This window comes from Talpa europaea (assembly GCF_964194135.1).
Source record: "Talpa europaea genome assembly, chromosome: 3".
NCBI lineage: Eukaryota > Metazoa > Chordata > Mammalia > Eulipotyphla > Talpidae > Talpa > Talpa europaea.
Genome location: NC_140069.1, coordinates 95260329 through 95275537, shown reverse-complemented (window position 1 = coordinate 95275537; position 15209 = coordinate 95260329). Strand labels below are relative to the sequence as shown.

General features: G+C 38.2%; 1 protein-coding gene across 1 annotated transcript in view; it reads right to left on the bottom strand.

Moving 5' to 3' along the window:
- Positions 1–421: 421 nt before the first annotated feature.
- The window catches only part of ABCB5 (ATP binding cassette subfamily B member 5), a gene marked incomplete at both ends in the record, with an annotated part of 94972 nt that continues 80184 nt past the window's right edge, over positions 422–15209 (bottom strand). The window contains 5 exons of the mRNA XM_084230118.1: positions 422–619; positions 1908–2054; positions 8935–9141; positions 11363–11560; positions 13741–13897. Of these exons, the coding sequence (XP_084086244.1) occupies positions 422–619; positions 1908–2054; positions 8935–9141; positions 11363–11560; positions 13741–13897 (907 nt within the window). The remainder of the gene's footprint in view (positions 620–1907; positions 2055–8934; positions 9142–11362; positions 11561–13740; positions 13898–15209) is intronic.

Genomic DNA, 15209 nt, shown 5'->3' with positions numbered 1-15209 from the left:
AATTTAGTTATCTGGATATTCCCTGCCAGCCCCCCAAAATATTCTCAATTTTATGAGATTGATGTGCTGCCGACTGTGCTAAGGAGGCAAGGCTCATATTCCCAATTTTATAGCAGAAGTTGATGAGAAAATAGGTTTGTTTTACAGAAAGATGCTATATAAGTAGTTTGTGCTTTGGGACAACATGCAAATGTGCTTAGGATATTTTTATGAAGTGAGGGCTACTTTTCGCTCACATGCATTTAGCAACTTTGTTTCCTTTTTAAAATCTGAAGGGAAGACGGTATGTAAACAGAACATGTCTGCACTAGAGTAGCATCATTCTAGATATTGATACATGCAATAAAAAGACATCAGAGCAAGCCAAATTTTTAAGTACTCTTTCTTTGCATTACACAAAGATTAGCTAACTCTAACGGCATCATTGCAGTGACTGTGCATTTACTAATTTAAAATATATGCCTCGATTTCTTAGGAGCTCTTGATGAGTTCCCTGTTCCTTTATTTTTCCATTGTGCAGAACCACTATCAAATCTGCATTCTGTATTGTGGAGAGTCTGTGCGCGACCACTAGGCACGTCCTCCCTTTACTGGCCTTATTAAGGGCTTGCTGAACCACCTGGAAGAAAGAAGGACCTGTAATTGCTAGCTCAGGTTAGGTGCTAATAAATTTGCTGATGTCAAAATCAATAATGGTATTCAAATAACATTCTTTAGCTGCTTATCCCCAAGGAAACTGTTCTACTTTGTAAATAGGTACTATTTCTATATTTAGAATTGTCTGATTTACTTACTCCATTTCTTCTCACAGTTTTCTTTTTCTTTTTTGGTAAAATTTTGCTGTAATACTGTCCTGGTTAAAACAGCGTCTATGCTAACTAACCCTGAGGTTACAATGCTGTATACAGAAAATGAAAGTGGAGGGTGACTTTCTCAGTGATGACTTTCTCATTAAAATCTTTGCAATAATCCTATAATCATTTTTCTGATGCGTGAATCAAGATTCAAAAACTCAGGTGACTTTGACCAAGGTCATGCTGCTAGTAACGGATGAATCCACGATTATTGCCCAGATGTGTCTGATTCTAAAAGTCATTTCTTTTTTTCTTTTCATAACACACGGTCTCTTCTTGGAAATCAAGAATGATAATCATGTACTAATAGTAATCCTGTGAGATTAACCTCAGGGGCTTGTAGATGAAACACCTCTATTAGAGCTTAGGGAAGTTAATTAGCTTTTCTAAACCTTAGTGTGCTAATCTGTAAAATGAACATGCTAATACAGTAAGCTAAAGCATCAAGTTTTGGTGAGAATTGAGATACCAGCATATTATCAACATTTGAGCATCAATGATTATCACTCCTCTAACAAATGTTCTTTAACAAGTAAGTGCCTACTACATGCAAGAAACTATTAGGGGATTGGGATGTAACTACAAAATTAAACATCTAAAGGAGCTTGTCATATAGGTTTGTTGTCAGATGTCTGCTTCCTTCTCAAACTGAGCTGACTCATAGTCTGCAGAAGGTGGAGTGACTAGGAGACTGACACTGTAGTGCGGATGACTCCTTTACATAGGCAGATTGCCTTATTACTTTGTTTGGCAACACTGGAATAATAACAACATAGCAAAGTTATTTTTCTTGGACTTTTTTTCCTTGAGTGAGGAAACATTTAAGTATTCAATCCCTTTGACAGTAATGCCAGTCCAAGAGAGAAAACCTTTCTAGGGCATAAGATACCCTCTATCCAAACTCTAACCAAACTTTCATTAGAACTGGTAATCCTATGGTTACAATTCCCTACAGGCCTTTCTCTCCCTAAGCTGACCTTGATTTCTTCTATGACTCGCCACTCTCATATTTGATATTCTATTCTGAGATAAGAGAAGAGAAGAGTATATTACCTTTTCACTCTCATTGTCAAGGGCTGAAGTGGCCTCATCCAACAATATAATTTTTGGTTTTCGGAGAAGAGCCCTTGCAATAGCTAGTCTTTGTTTCTGGCCGCCAGAAAGTTGTGTTCCTTTCAGTCCAACTTGTGTATTATATTTCTATTACAGGAACATGAAATTAAGAAAGCAAGGCTAGGTTATTTAAATTAGCATGGCAACTGTAGGTGAGAGCCATCTAAATATTTCAAATTTTGCTACTTTTGAATATTTTGTGTCCCAACAAACACTGAAATCTATCCTTGGGCTTTTGTGCAAAAACAGACTAAACCAGAAGTAAACAAAACCATCACATGTATGTATTTAATGGGATCACAAATTGCAGATCTCTATCATTTTGCTTCTACAAAGGAACTGTTGAATTAAAGTATAACAACAACAAAAAAACCCTGGCAAAATGCAAGTTCCCAGTAAACAGAATTTTTTCTATGAAGTTACATTACTTTTTTAAAAGATTTATTTATTTATGCATACAAGAGCTGGGGTACAGGCCAGAGTTGCCGGGGGTGAGAGGATTCACCAGAGAGAGAGCGGGGAACAGAACAGACGGACTGAAATACACTGCTGATGGGAGCAGTGGGCGAGACAGGAGACAGGTCTGCTGCACCATGTGGGTAGCTCCCTGGCCTGCTGCGTCCCATCCTGCAGAGGCTGCAGGCAGCTTCACAGTGCTGTGCTCAACCCGCTGTGCCACCAGGGAGGCCCTATATTACTTTTTATTTATAGATCAAGATGATTTAAAGTATCTAACCACAAGGAAATCACTGGGTTCCTACGCTTTGTCTCTCAATAAACCTCTAAGGACACATTGCTCCAAACACCAGTATACTTTCTTAAGAGGTACAGGTAGCTTTCCTGATAATGTTTGGCAGGCATTGTGAGGCAGTTTATTTCTCTTTCCAGGATATAATGGTGACATTTAGCATGTCATAAAGTTTCTACAGGTCTCCTGCCTACTAGTGACCCATTCTCAAGTGTTTGCCTGCAATGAAGTATAAAGGAAATTTCACATATCCTGAAACCTTCATAGTCTGCTATCACAATTGTCTGTTCAGTTAGTCAAAGCAGATTCCTGTTTGCTTTCTAGATTGTTCCACTGACTGTTTTCTTTCCAAAGTTTCACATTGCTTTCTAGCAGCCCTTTCCAATTCTCTTAACAAATACATACCACTGATACCCAGAAAAGAATGTGTACATGGGTCAGCTCTACTGGGAGCAAGTCTAAGCAGTTGTCTCAGCAGACCTCTCCTGACTCGCCCTCTGCTCCCCTCAGCAATGTACTTCAGTCTGTCTGTTCTGTTCCCCACTCTATCTGGTGAATTCTCTGGTGAATTCTCTCTGGTGAATTCTCTCACCCCCCCACCTCTGGCCTGTACCCCAGCTTTTGTATGTATAAATAAATAAATCTTTAAAAAAATTTTCCACAAAGTTCCCATCCAAATTAGAGAATCCATTCTTAAGCTAAAAATTGGTGGGGACAGGGAGGTATAAGAAAGGAATGAAAATAGGCTTGTAGTTCTCCTGCCAGTTTAGCTTTAATTGTATATGGATTATTCTTGCTGAAGAAGATATAACATTAACTTAGAAATCACTTTGCATTTCTTGGCCTTCTCAGGATTGAAGAAAGAAGTTTAAAAAATGAATTGGATAAAATTATATTCAATTTTTGACTGTTGTTAAGAAGAACAGATTATAAATGTAGAAATATGCATTGTTTCGATCATGATCTAAAAACATTTTTAGATAAACAAAGTTTTATTTTTTTAAGATTTATTTATTTATGCATGTAAGAACTAGGGTATAGGCCAGAGGTAAGGGGGTGAAAGGATTCACCAGAGACAGAATGAGGAGTAGAACAGGCCGAACTACTGAAATACACTGCTGAGGGGAGCAGCGAGCAAGACAGGAGAGGTCTGTGGCACCATGTGGGTCAGCTCCCTGGCTGGGGATCAACCAACTCATGCTACAGTGGCTGGCTATAGCTTGATAGCACTGTATCTTTAACTCCTGTGTCACCAGGGAGGCCCCTGAAAGTTTTATTTTATTTATTTATTTATTTTAAGATTTATTTATTTATGCATACAAGAACTGGGGTACAGGCCGGAGGTGTGGGGGACGAGAGGTTCACCAGAGACAGAGTGGGAACAGAACAGGCGGGTTGACTGAAGTACACTGCTGAGGGGAGCAATGGGTGAGCCAGGAGAGGTCTGCTGCACCATGTGGTTTGTTCCCTGGCTGGCCAGAAGATTGAACTTGGGAGATCGAACTCCTGCTGCAGTGGCTGCGGACAGCTTCATAGGTTGTGTCTTAACCCCTTCCACCACCGGGAAGGCCTTTATTTATTTATTTATTTATTATTTTTAAAATTTTATACCTTTTTTACATCATGTATGCATTTTCATCTTGGTCATCGTCCCCATACAATTCCCACCCATCCTTGTTTTGATCCTGCTCCTTCCCCCCACCCTCATAGTGTGTAGTGTGTCTCTGGTTTATAGTTGCTTGTTGATTTTGATTTTTACTTTATTATAATTAGTCTTTTTCCTTGTCCCTTATTTAGGTTTTCTAAAGTCCTGCTATGAGTGAGACCATCTGGTAGTTTTCTTTTTCTTTCTGGCTTATTTCGCTGAGCATGATCCCTTCCAGCTCCATCCATGTTGCTGCAAATTGCATGAGTTTATCTTTTAATGAAGAGCCATAGAATTCCATTCTTCTCAGTTTAAACTGAATGTCTAAATCAATTTTCTTTTTTTTTAAGATTTATTTATTTATGCAAGAACTGGGGTACAGTTGGAGGCATGGGAGGGTGAGAGGATTCACCAGAGACAGAGTGGGGAACAGAACAGGCAGACAGACCGAAAGCACTGCTGAGGGGAGCAGCGGGTGAGACAGGAGAGGTATGCCACGCCACGTGGGAATCTCCCTGGCCGGCAGGGAATCAAACCCATACTGCCGAGGCTGTGGACAGCTTCACAGCACTGTGCTCAATCCGTTGTGCCACTGGGGAGGCCCCTAAATCAATTTTCTGGCAAACATGGGGATGGTGAACACCCTGAAAATACCTCTTTAATGAAATGCTCAAGGGCCAATGGTTTCTTGATATGTAACTGGGGCAAAAAGCCAACTCGGTCCTGGAGGGCACACTAGAAAGAGTCTAATCCTAAATGAATTTCATTCTGGAGAATCCCTGTGGTCCCTAGCAAGGAGTTAGAAGGTTAATTCTAGTGTGCAATGTCCTACTCAAGGAGCCACGAAAACACTTGGCTGAGAGCTGCCACTGTAGATATTGTAGGGACTACATTACAGCTGGTGTGTTTCTCTTTACATTACATATAAAGGCACTGTATATCAACATTTTTTCCATGTCACACACTCATATTTTCAAATGCTGCTGGTCATCTCCATGGCATATACAGATGATATAACTTTAGCACATACCAAATTGATTCTTTGGTATTTGTACTCCTGGTTTGAGCTTTCAGACAGGTCCACTGTCCCTTACCTGAAACTCTTACAGTTACTTGAGTTTAAGAAACCTACTATTGGCCTCCCTGGTTACACAAGGGGTTAAGCACAGCACGGTGAAGCTATCGGATCCCTGGCCAGGGAGCAACCACATGGCGCAGCAGACCTCTCCTGTCTGGCCTGCTGCTCCCCTTAGCAGTGTAGTTCAGTAAGTCTGCCTGTTCTGTTCCCCACTCTGGTGAATCCTCTTATCCCAGGCACCTCTGGCCTGTATCCCAGTTCTTGTATGCATAAATAAATCTTAAAAAAAAAAACCTATTTATCTAATCTATCCATCCATCTATCCTTTAGAAGAAAATGTACTATATATTATATATATTATATGTGTATTTAATATATAACATATTTATTTATATGTATACATATATATGTGTTTTTATATATTATATATGTTTTTACATATATTATATATGTATTTAATACAGAATATATATTATTTAACATTCCCAGAAAGGGCAGCAGCTGATAAACAGACATGACTATTTATGCAGAAATACTGATTATTCATTCTAAGAAGGATTAATAAAGACTACATATAACCTCACATTTTAGCTAACATACAAAATTTGAGTGTTGGGAAGTGGGAAAGGAAGGCATTTAAGACATGGATTGTATTTTTTCTCTCATCTAAACTGCTGTAAGCACCAGGACTTGCCACCCTAATGCCAGTCTTTGCCACTGACATGGAGGGCACAGAAACTCTTGGATGAGCAAACAAAAAGGCTGAGCTTCAGCAGTTAGTTTTGGTTTAAATATAAAAACTTGATAGTATAATTCTTTACTGAAAAATATCAGCAGTTTCCTAATTTCAAGAAGATAGAGTCTAAAATTCTTAGCCCAGCATCTTCACATTTAGTCTGTTCATATTTGGCTTCTTCTCAATTTCTCAATTTATGCCTTTTATGAAATAGCATATTCGTTCTCAAAGTTTATTGTGAATAATTAGCACAATGAATCTTAGTAGTGTGCAGTTATGCATAAATTTGAGAAATTGTGCAGTAAGAATAAAAGATAATAAAATGAGGTAAGGATCAGGTGATGGACTATCTGATGGTGGTGTCCAAATATTACCTCAATTAAAAATAAGTAAATGAATTAAAAAAAGTCAAATGGCACAAATAAACATTTTGTAATCATGTCAACTAACATTATTATATTACTAATTATAAAATGAAATAAAACAAGGAAAAGGATTTAACAGAGACTGTAAAAGTAGAATTTTACCACATATGAATTAAGGAAAAAAATGATCAGGATCATGTGGTTAACAATGTGACCATGAATTAACAATGTAGTGAGTGCTTTCATTGAAAGGAATTACCATTGGGTCTCCCTGGTGGCACAAGGGGTTAAGATACAACCTATGAAGCTGTCCACAGCCTCTGCAGCGTGATTTTGATTCCATGGCCGGCCAGGGAGCAACCCACATGGTGCAGCAGTCAATCTGCCTGTTCTGTTCCCCACTCTGTCTCTGGTGAAGCCTCTCACCCCCCATGCCTCTGGCCTGTACCCCAGCTCTTGTATGCATAAATAAATAAATCTTTGAAAAAAAAGAAAGAAATTACCATTGAAAGATACAGAGTCACAATATTCATTAAAAGTGTCAATCCTTCCTTTATAGTTAGTACTACAGAACTTTGCTGTAGTAAGAGAAGTTGTACTAGTAGCCTATTTCTAGTTCTAGGTACCATTTAGTGTGGATACTACTTAGTGAGGGAAGATCTAATAGAATAAAAGAGAATGGTGGCCATTATCTTCTCTTAAAGAGCAAGGCACTAGATTAGTTGTTTGGTAAAATGGCTATTAAATGTTGGTATTTGACTATAAAGTGAGCTAGAAAATCACAATATAAAATTTTGTTTCTAATTAAATATAGGTTAAGGGCCTCCCTGGTGGCACAAGCGGTTGAGCGCAGCACTGTGAAGCTGTCCACAGCCTCTGCAGCGTGGGTTCGATCCCGGCTGGCTGGGGAGAATCCCACATGGTGAAGCAGACCTCTCCTGTCTCACCTGCTGCTCCCCTCAGCAGTGTATTTCATCACTCTGCCTGTTCTGCTCCCCGCTCTGTCTCTGGTGACTCCTCTCACCCTCCTGCACATCTGGCCTGTACCCCGGTTCTTGTATAAATAAATAAATCTTAAAAAAAAAGGTTAAAACTAAATTAAAATAGAGATACCTATTTTAATTAGAAACAAAATTTTATATTGTGATTTTCTTTCTTTATGTGTGTATGCAGATGTGAATGCTCAAATACTTATGCACTTTACCGTTAGCTGTTTCTTTGCTGTGCTAAATTCATCTCTACAGTAAGTCAAGATTTGGGGCTTTTTTGAGATTTTGCATCAACTGTCACAGCCAATACAGAGATCAAGGTGATAAAAATGACAGGCATTTCTTATCTTAGGGAGGGGAAACATTAAATAAGTCAGTAAGCACTCAGGATAATTTCAGACTGTGATAAGCACCCTGAAGACTGTGATGTGATGTGGGGTAGGTGATAGGAATTGTGGGGACTTTTAAAAATAAGATGGCCAGGGAAGGTCTCTGCATTTGAAAGAGGTTCAAAGTTGAGGCGTTGTCGCTGCAAGAGTCAGAGGAAGAAACACTAAGTGTAAATGTCTTATTAAGGAAGAACTTGACAGGCTTATGTGACAGAAAAGAGGCCAGCTCAGCTGGATCAGAATAAACATATGGTAATGATGGAGCTACTGAGGCAGGGGGGACCAGATCATAGGCCTTTTCAATCATATAAGGAGTCTAGACTGTATTGTAAGTAAAAAGGGATGCCATTAGGAAGTCTTAAACAGAAAGGAATATGATCTAATCTGTATTTTTAAATGATTTCTCTGGTTGATGTGAAAAAGGAGAATTATAATGGGGTAAGACTGGAAGCAGAAAGCTCCCTGGAGTGGTCCAGAGAGGGGCAATGGTGGTATAGATAGGAGTAGAGTATAGAACTATAGATAGGGAGGAATTCAAATATTAAAGTTAATTCATTGAATGTTAATGTATTTTGGTCTTGGGAAAATTAGTTACACAAAAATCTCAAATGGGGCCTCCCCAGTGGTACAGCAGGTTAAGTGCAGCGCTGTGAAGCTGTCTGTAGCCTCTGCAGTGCCGGTTCAATTCCTGGCCAGTTCAATTCCACATGGCTCAGCAGACCTCTCCTGTCTCGCCCGCTGCCCCCCTCAGCAGTATATTTCAGTCCTTCTGCCTGTTCTGCAACCTGCTCTGTCTCTGGTGAATTCTCTTACCCTCCCACGCCTCTGGCTTGTACCCCAGTGCTTGTATGGATAGATTAAAAAAACAAAACAAAACAAAACTCAAATGTTGCTTTTTAAATCTAACTTTATATTAGTTATAGGCAATAAATAATTGTATAATCCAAGGGGCACATAAAAGAAACTCTTAGGCCCAGTAAACTACTTGTCAACTTTGTAGTCAATATTTTTTCTTACCTCAGGGAGACTCTCAATGAAAGAATGGATATTTGCTGCGTTTGCTACTTCTTTGATCTCATCTAATGGCACAACACGTCTGTTATCACCATAGGCAATGTTCTCAGCAATGCTACAGTTGAAAAGTACAGGCTCTTGAGAAACGATTGCTATTTGGGAACGGAGCCACTGTATGTTCAATTCTTTTGCATCCACACCATCGAACAGCTGCCAAATGGAGAATGATATGTGAAGATCTAACAACTGTGTCATGTTATGGTTCACTGTATTTAAACATATACAAATCATAACAAGAAGGTAAGGAATTTAAGCTATTTTGTAGTATAATGTTACCCAAGGAAGGCTCATAAATTACATTGTATAGAAGTAGACAGCATGAAACTGACTAAAATATGAACTCAAACTTAACCTGACATTTCTACGAATGGCCACATATTCTAGAAACCTCCCCAGAGTCTAGAATATTCTGTACTGCAGTCAGGTGGAAAACAACCAACCTGTACTGTAAAACAGGACTCCTCTTTTTTATAGCCCAGTGTTAGAGTTGGTGTAGATTTATACAAAAGCTCAGATGTAGAAACATGTCATCTTGCACATAACCATACTTATTCACATGGCCATATAACAACAGCCAGCTGACATTTGATGAGCATACCTACAACATGATGGGGACCCTTCAGGTACTAGGGAAATAGTGGTAAATAAGACAAAACTTGTTCCTTACTGCAGATTTTATCCTAGCAGAGAGGGCGAGGAAATAAACACACTAACAAGTAATAAACTCAGAAAAAGAGAGTGCTATGAAAACGGGGTAATGGTACAGAGAGTGGTTGAGGGGGTGGGAAAGGGGTGGGGTGCATTGTTTTCTCTAAAGTAATCTAAGAAATCCTGCCTCAGCAAGTGGCACCTAGTATGTGACATGAATGATGACAAGGAGCCAGCGAAGAAGTTAGAGTAAGGATATTCTAAGCTGGGAATAGCAAAAACAAAGGCCTGTAAGTATGTTAAAAGAATTAAAGAAGCCAGTAAGGCTGACATTGTGCACAACTAGGAGAGGAGTGACAGGAAAGGAACTTGGAAAGGGAGGCAGAGGCTAAATTATGAAGTACTTTGACGGTATGGACTCTGACTTATTCAAACTGCCTTGGGAAACCATTGGAGAGTTTAAAGGAGGGAGTGTGTTATGTTATAGACAAATGGATTAGTGTTACCTAGTTCAAGGGAGCCATTTTGGGTTATTCCTTTTGCAAATAGTGATAATCTATGGTGGGGAAAGGCTATAAATTGTAGGGGGATGAATACTAATGACAGTCTTTAATTTTTAGGGACTAATAGTTTTTTTATAAGGAGGAAGAAAGGGTTGGAAGGGGTGTGTGTGTGAGAGAGAGAGACAGAGACAGAGACAGAGACAGAGACAGAGACAGAGACAGAGAGAGGGAGAGAAAGAGAGAGAGGGAGAGAAAGAGAAAGATGTGGTGGCTGGGGAGAAAGGATAATTGAAAACCTGAATACATGGAATATATGGTACAGTAAGAAAAAAATAGTACTTGAAGTTCAAAGGAGGATGAGGGTTTTTGTTGTTGTTGGTTTTTTTTTTTTTTTTGAGATTAGAAGTCAGAGTTTAATGTAGCTGAGTCAAAAAAGTCTTAATCATGCATATGGCTTTTACAGCTGGAGGGAATGAGGTGACCAAAGGGAACACCAGGAAGGCTGAGCAAGGGAGGAAAAGGAAATTATTATGGTCTTAAACCAGAATAGAATAAGGAGCGAGCCAAGATGTGGACATAGATCTGTCCTCCAACACTTGTATTCTGAAAGAGGTCCATGGCTTATAAGATCAAAATTTTTGGTACTATAATGGCTGGAGAATCTTTGGGTCTTTGAACTTAGCCTAGAGTCCTATTCATCATTTTTGTTATTGGTTTGCCTGTTTTCTTAGTTAAGAAATAGAGATTAAAAAAAAAAACCAAAGTACTAAACTCCTGGACTCTTAACTATTCAAACCAGTGAGGATGCTTAAGCCCAAGAGAATGTTTAAGAATAGCATCACTAACCGCCAGATAAGTTGTATTTATTTAATTTAATTTATTTTTTAAAAGATTTATTTATCTATCTATCTATCTATCTATCTATCTATCTATCTATTTATTTATTTATTTATACAAGCACTGGGTACAGTCAGCAGCATAGGAGGGTGAGAGAATTCACAAGAGTCAGAGCGGGGAACAGAATAGGCAGATGACTGACAAAGTACACTGCTGAGGGGAGCAGCGGGTGCAGCAGGAGAGGTCTGCACGCCATGTGGGACCCTTGCCAGCAGCCGGGGATCGAACCGGCACTGCAGAGGCTGCGGGCAGCTTTGCAGTCCAGCCCTGAACCGCTGCGCCACTGGGGAGGCCTGATAAGTTGTATTTAAATTCACTCTTACCACTTGACCTTGTACAGGGTCATAAAATCTTTGCAGAAGTTGGATAGAAGTGCTTTTCCCACAGCCACTGCTGCCAACAAATGCTACTGTTTTCCCTTTCTCAATACAGAGGGATAAGTCACGAAGTATGAAAACATTTGGGCGACATGGATAGAAGAAAGAGATCTCTCGAAACTCTATATTCCCTTCACATGTGTTCTGTGAAAGAAAGTTGACAGCATTTAGAAGGATGCTTAGGAAAGTTGTAATACATTATAGTACACTAGCTGACCATAAAATGCCACAGCCATTTTAATTTTAAACATTGTATACCTCACTCTAAAGTTTTTGACTGCACATTGGTTTCTGTCACTTTTGTTTAGATTTTTATATGTTGCTGTTATTAATACTGGACTTCACCAAGTTCCTAAAAATCATTCATTTCCTTCAGCTTCACTACCCAGACATAGTTTGATATGCAGGTTAGAGGTCTGACCGCTGCTATGAGTAAATACATATTAAAAAAAAAAAGATTTAGTTTGTGCTTTGTACACCTTTGTCACTTAAGAATAGAAGAGTCTGTAAAAGCTAACTGTATAAATGTATATTTGTAAGTTGGGCCATGTTTTACAGATAATATGCATTATATCTTGAATTCAGAATTATTATCAGTATTTATTTATTTATTTATTTATTTATTTATTTATTTATTTATTTATTGTGGGACCCTAGCCGGTGGCCGAGGAACGAGCCGGTGCTGCAAAGACTGCATCCTATCATCTTTTATTGATCACTATTTGGTAGTGATACTTACCTAAAAATTTATTTTTCTCTCTATGCTTCAATCTCTTTAGTAGTTGATAATTTGCAAACCAATACTTCTGTATACCAAAAATGCTAAAAAAGACTTTCCAGAACTATCACTAAATGATAAGCTATAACTTTCCTTTATATATTTGGTTTATAGGATTTTAGGTTCTTTTGAATTTTGTGTTTGCCCTCAATTAATTGCATTTTAAGTATTCTGATTTAATCATCATGTCCAGCACATTCTTAGGCCAGCATATTGATAAGAAACATTGGTAGGTGGAGGGTAGGAAAATCACAAAATATCTGATGATGAAGGTTTTGTGCTCAAAGAAATGAAATGTAAGAGTTAACATGTGATTAAAAAAACTAGCAACAACAAATGTTGGCGAGGGTGTGGAGAAAAAGGAACTCTTCTGCACTGTTGGTGGGAGTGCAAACTGGTCCAACCACTATGGAGAGCTGTGTGGAGATTTCTGGACCTACTAAACATAGAGCTTCCATATGATCCAGCAATTCCACTCCTAGGTATTTACCCAAAGGACACAGAAACATCAATTCCAAAGAACACCTGCACCCCTATGTTTATAGCAGCACTGTTTACAATAGCTAAGCTTTGGAAACAACCCAAATGCCTAAAAATAGATGACTGGATCAAGAAGATGTGGTACATATATACCATGGAATATTACTCAGCATTCAAAAAAGATAAACACATGCAATTTGCAGCAACATGGATGGCGCTGGAAGGGATCATGCTCAGCGAAATAAGCCAAAAAGAAAAAGAAAAATACCGATGGTCTCACTCATAGCAGGAATCTAGAAAACTTAAATAAGGGACCAGGAAAATGAATATAAGAAAGTGAAAATCAAAATCAACAAAAAACTATGAACCAGAGACACTTTTTGGGGGGTGGGGGGCGGGAGGGGAAGGATTGGGGTCAGAATGGGGCATTTGCAATTGTATGGGGGAATATAAAAATAAAATTTATTATTTAAAAAAAATAAAAAAAAAGAGTTAACATGTGGTTAAGAGTACCAATTGTTGTCCCCATTACTGAATGTCCCTATTATTTCCCTTTTAACATTCATTGTCTTTTAGTGTCTGTAGCAGGATATATATGTGTTTGTATAAATTTAGTAAATATAGTTCCACTTTTCCCCTTTTCAGTTTGCAGGCAAATTTCCCATGAAAAAAGGTATCTGTAATAACGGGCCATTTTTTATTTTGCATATATTATCAGAGGAAAAAAAATAATAAATTATAATGCGAGTCTTCACTCAAGATTAAAACTTTATCTGTGTACATAAAATTAAATATAAGAATCAAGCCTTTGTTCAAGAATATGGTATCAGGCAAAAAGAGTATATGTTTTTAATATAAAAATGTATTTTTTGGTAGAGATGAAAATGTGATTAAGATAAGACCCCCTTTCTCTTTATTTGTAGCCATAAAAATTATTTCATACAAGCTTATAATTCTTATAGCATTATCTTTTGCAAAATTATCAAATAATGCCTTCATTTAAGTCTCTATTTAGAGTATGCATATAGACAATTAAGTGGACATCTAAAATCATAGTTATGCTTACTGTTTTTTTCCCTTCTTGACTATAGCTTTCTATAGTTGGTTTCTTTTCCAATAAAGCAAACAGATGTGCAGCCCCGGATTTGGCTTTGGAATAATCAGGTGCCAAAACAAGTGCTTCTCCCATGGCCATAGCTCCATATGCAATTGCAGTAAAAACTCTATGAAAAAGACAAGGGATTTGAATCTTAGTTAGACCTATTTTAAAACAAGGGAGTCTAAAAGCAAAGGAAAAAGCAGGCAGGCATAGGAATATACTCTTTTGGCCAGAAACAATACCACTAATGTTGAAGGCCTGACAATGATAACTCTTTTGTAATTTTCTACCATGTAGTAATCATCTCTCGCTTTTTATGCCAGATCAAAGGTCCTAACTAGTGAATATAAAACTTCTTAGGCATTTTGATACACTGCTCAATTGCTTGGAGTCTTGACAGAGAATTCAACTGACAATTGGAAGAATGAATCTCTGTCAGTAGTCAGTCCTGAATTTACACAGTAGATATAAATTGGATTTCTTCTTCTTTTTTGCATATAATGTAGTTAGAACAAATAATTGACGATTGGTTATCTGCCTATTTGATGTAAAGCTAGCAAAGGCTGTAGGAGATTATCTTCTCTAAGGTCTTAAAAAAATCTTACTAAAATATTTCTTAGCAAGATTGGAAAGATGAGCTTTGATCTTTTAGGTCTGTGATAGAAGATGATCCCATTTTCAAAACATGTTAATTATAAAATGGTAAGTATGCAAATAATATTTGGAAGCATACAGAATATTCACAGAAATGTGACATATATCATGGCCATGATTAAAAATTTTCTTCTCATTTTCTATTTCATTTTAGACATGAAATATTTTACTGAAATGAAAAATAATGCATCTCAGTAGCAGAGGTAAAGGTATGATTCAGCTAAGACTGACAATATTTAAACATTAGTCAGTAAAAGGACATCACAAAACCCAGCCACTTGTGTGCTATGTTTGATTACAGAAAGGTAAACATGTCTCCTTGTGGCTTTTTCCAAAGGTGGGACCTACCAAGGGGTGGATGTTGATATAATGGCTTCAGTGATCTGGACCTCAGGTTCTGAATTTTGTTTTCTGTACAAAGGTCAAACAGTATAAAATACCAAATACCAGTTTACAGGGATGTCTAATGCTAAAGTTATTGTGGCCACTAGTTATGTGCTGTCAAGGGATTTTTAGTACTAATATTTACAGAAATAGTTAAAAGCTCAAAGTGCCATTTGAAATATTTAGTACCGAACTATAAATATCATAAGTGGTTACTGAGTTTAAAAACACATCAGAGGGGGCCTCCCCGGTGGCGCAGTGGTTGAGCGCTGGGTTGCAAAGCTGCCCGCAGCCTCTGCAGCGCCAGTTCAATCCCCAGCTGCTCCCTGGCCACCGGAGGAGGGTCCCACATGGTGCGCAGACCTCTCCTGCCGCCCGCTGCTCCCCTCAGCAGTGTA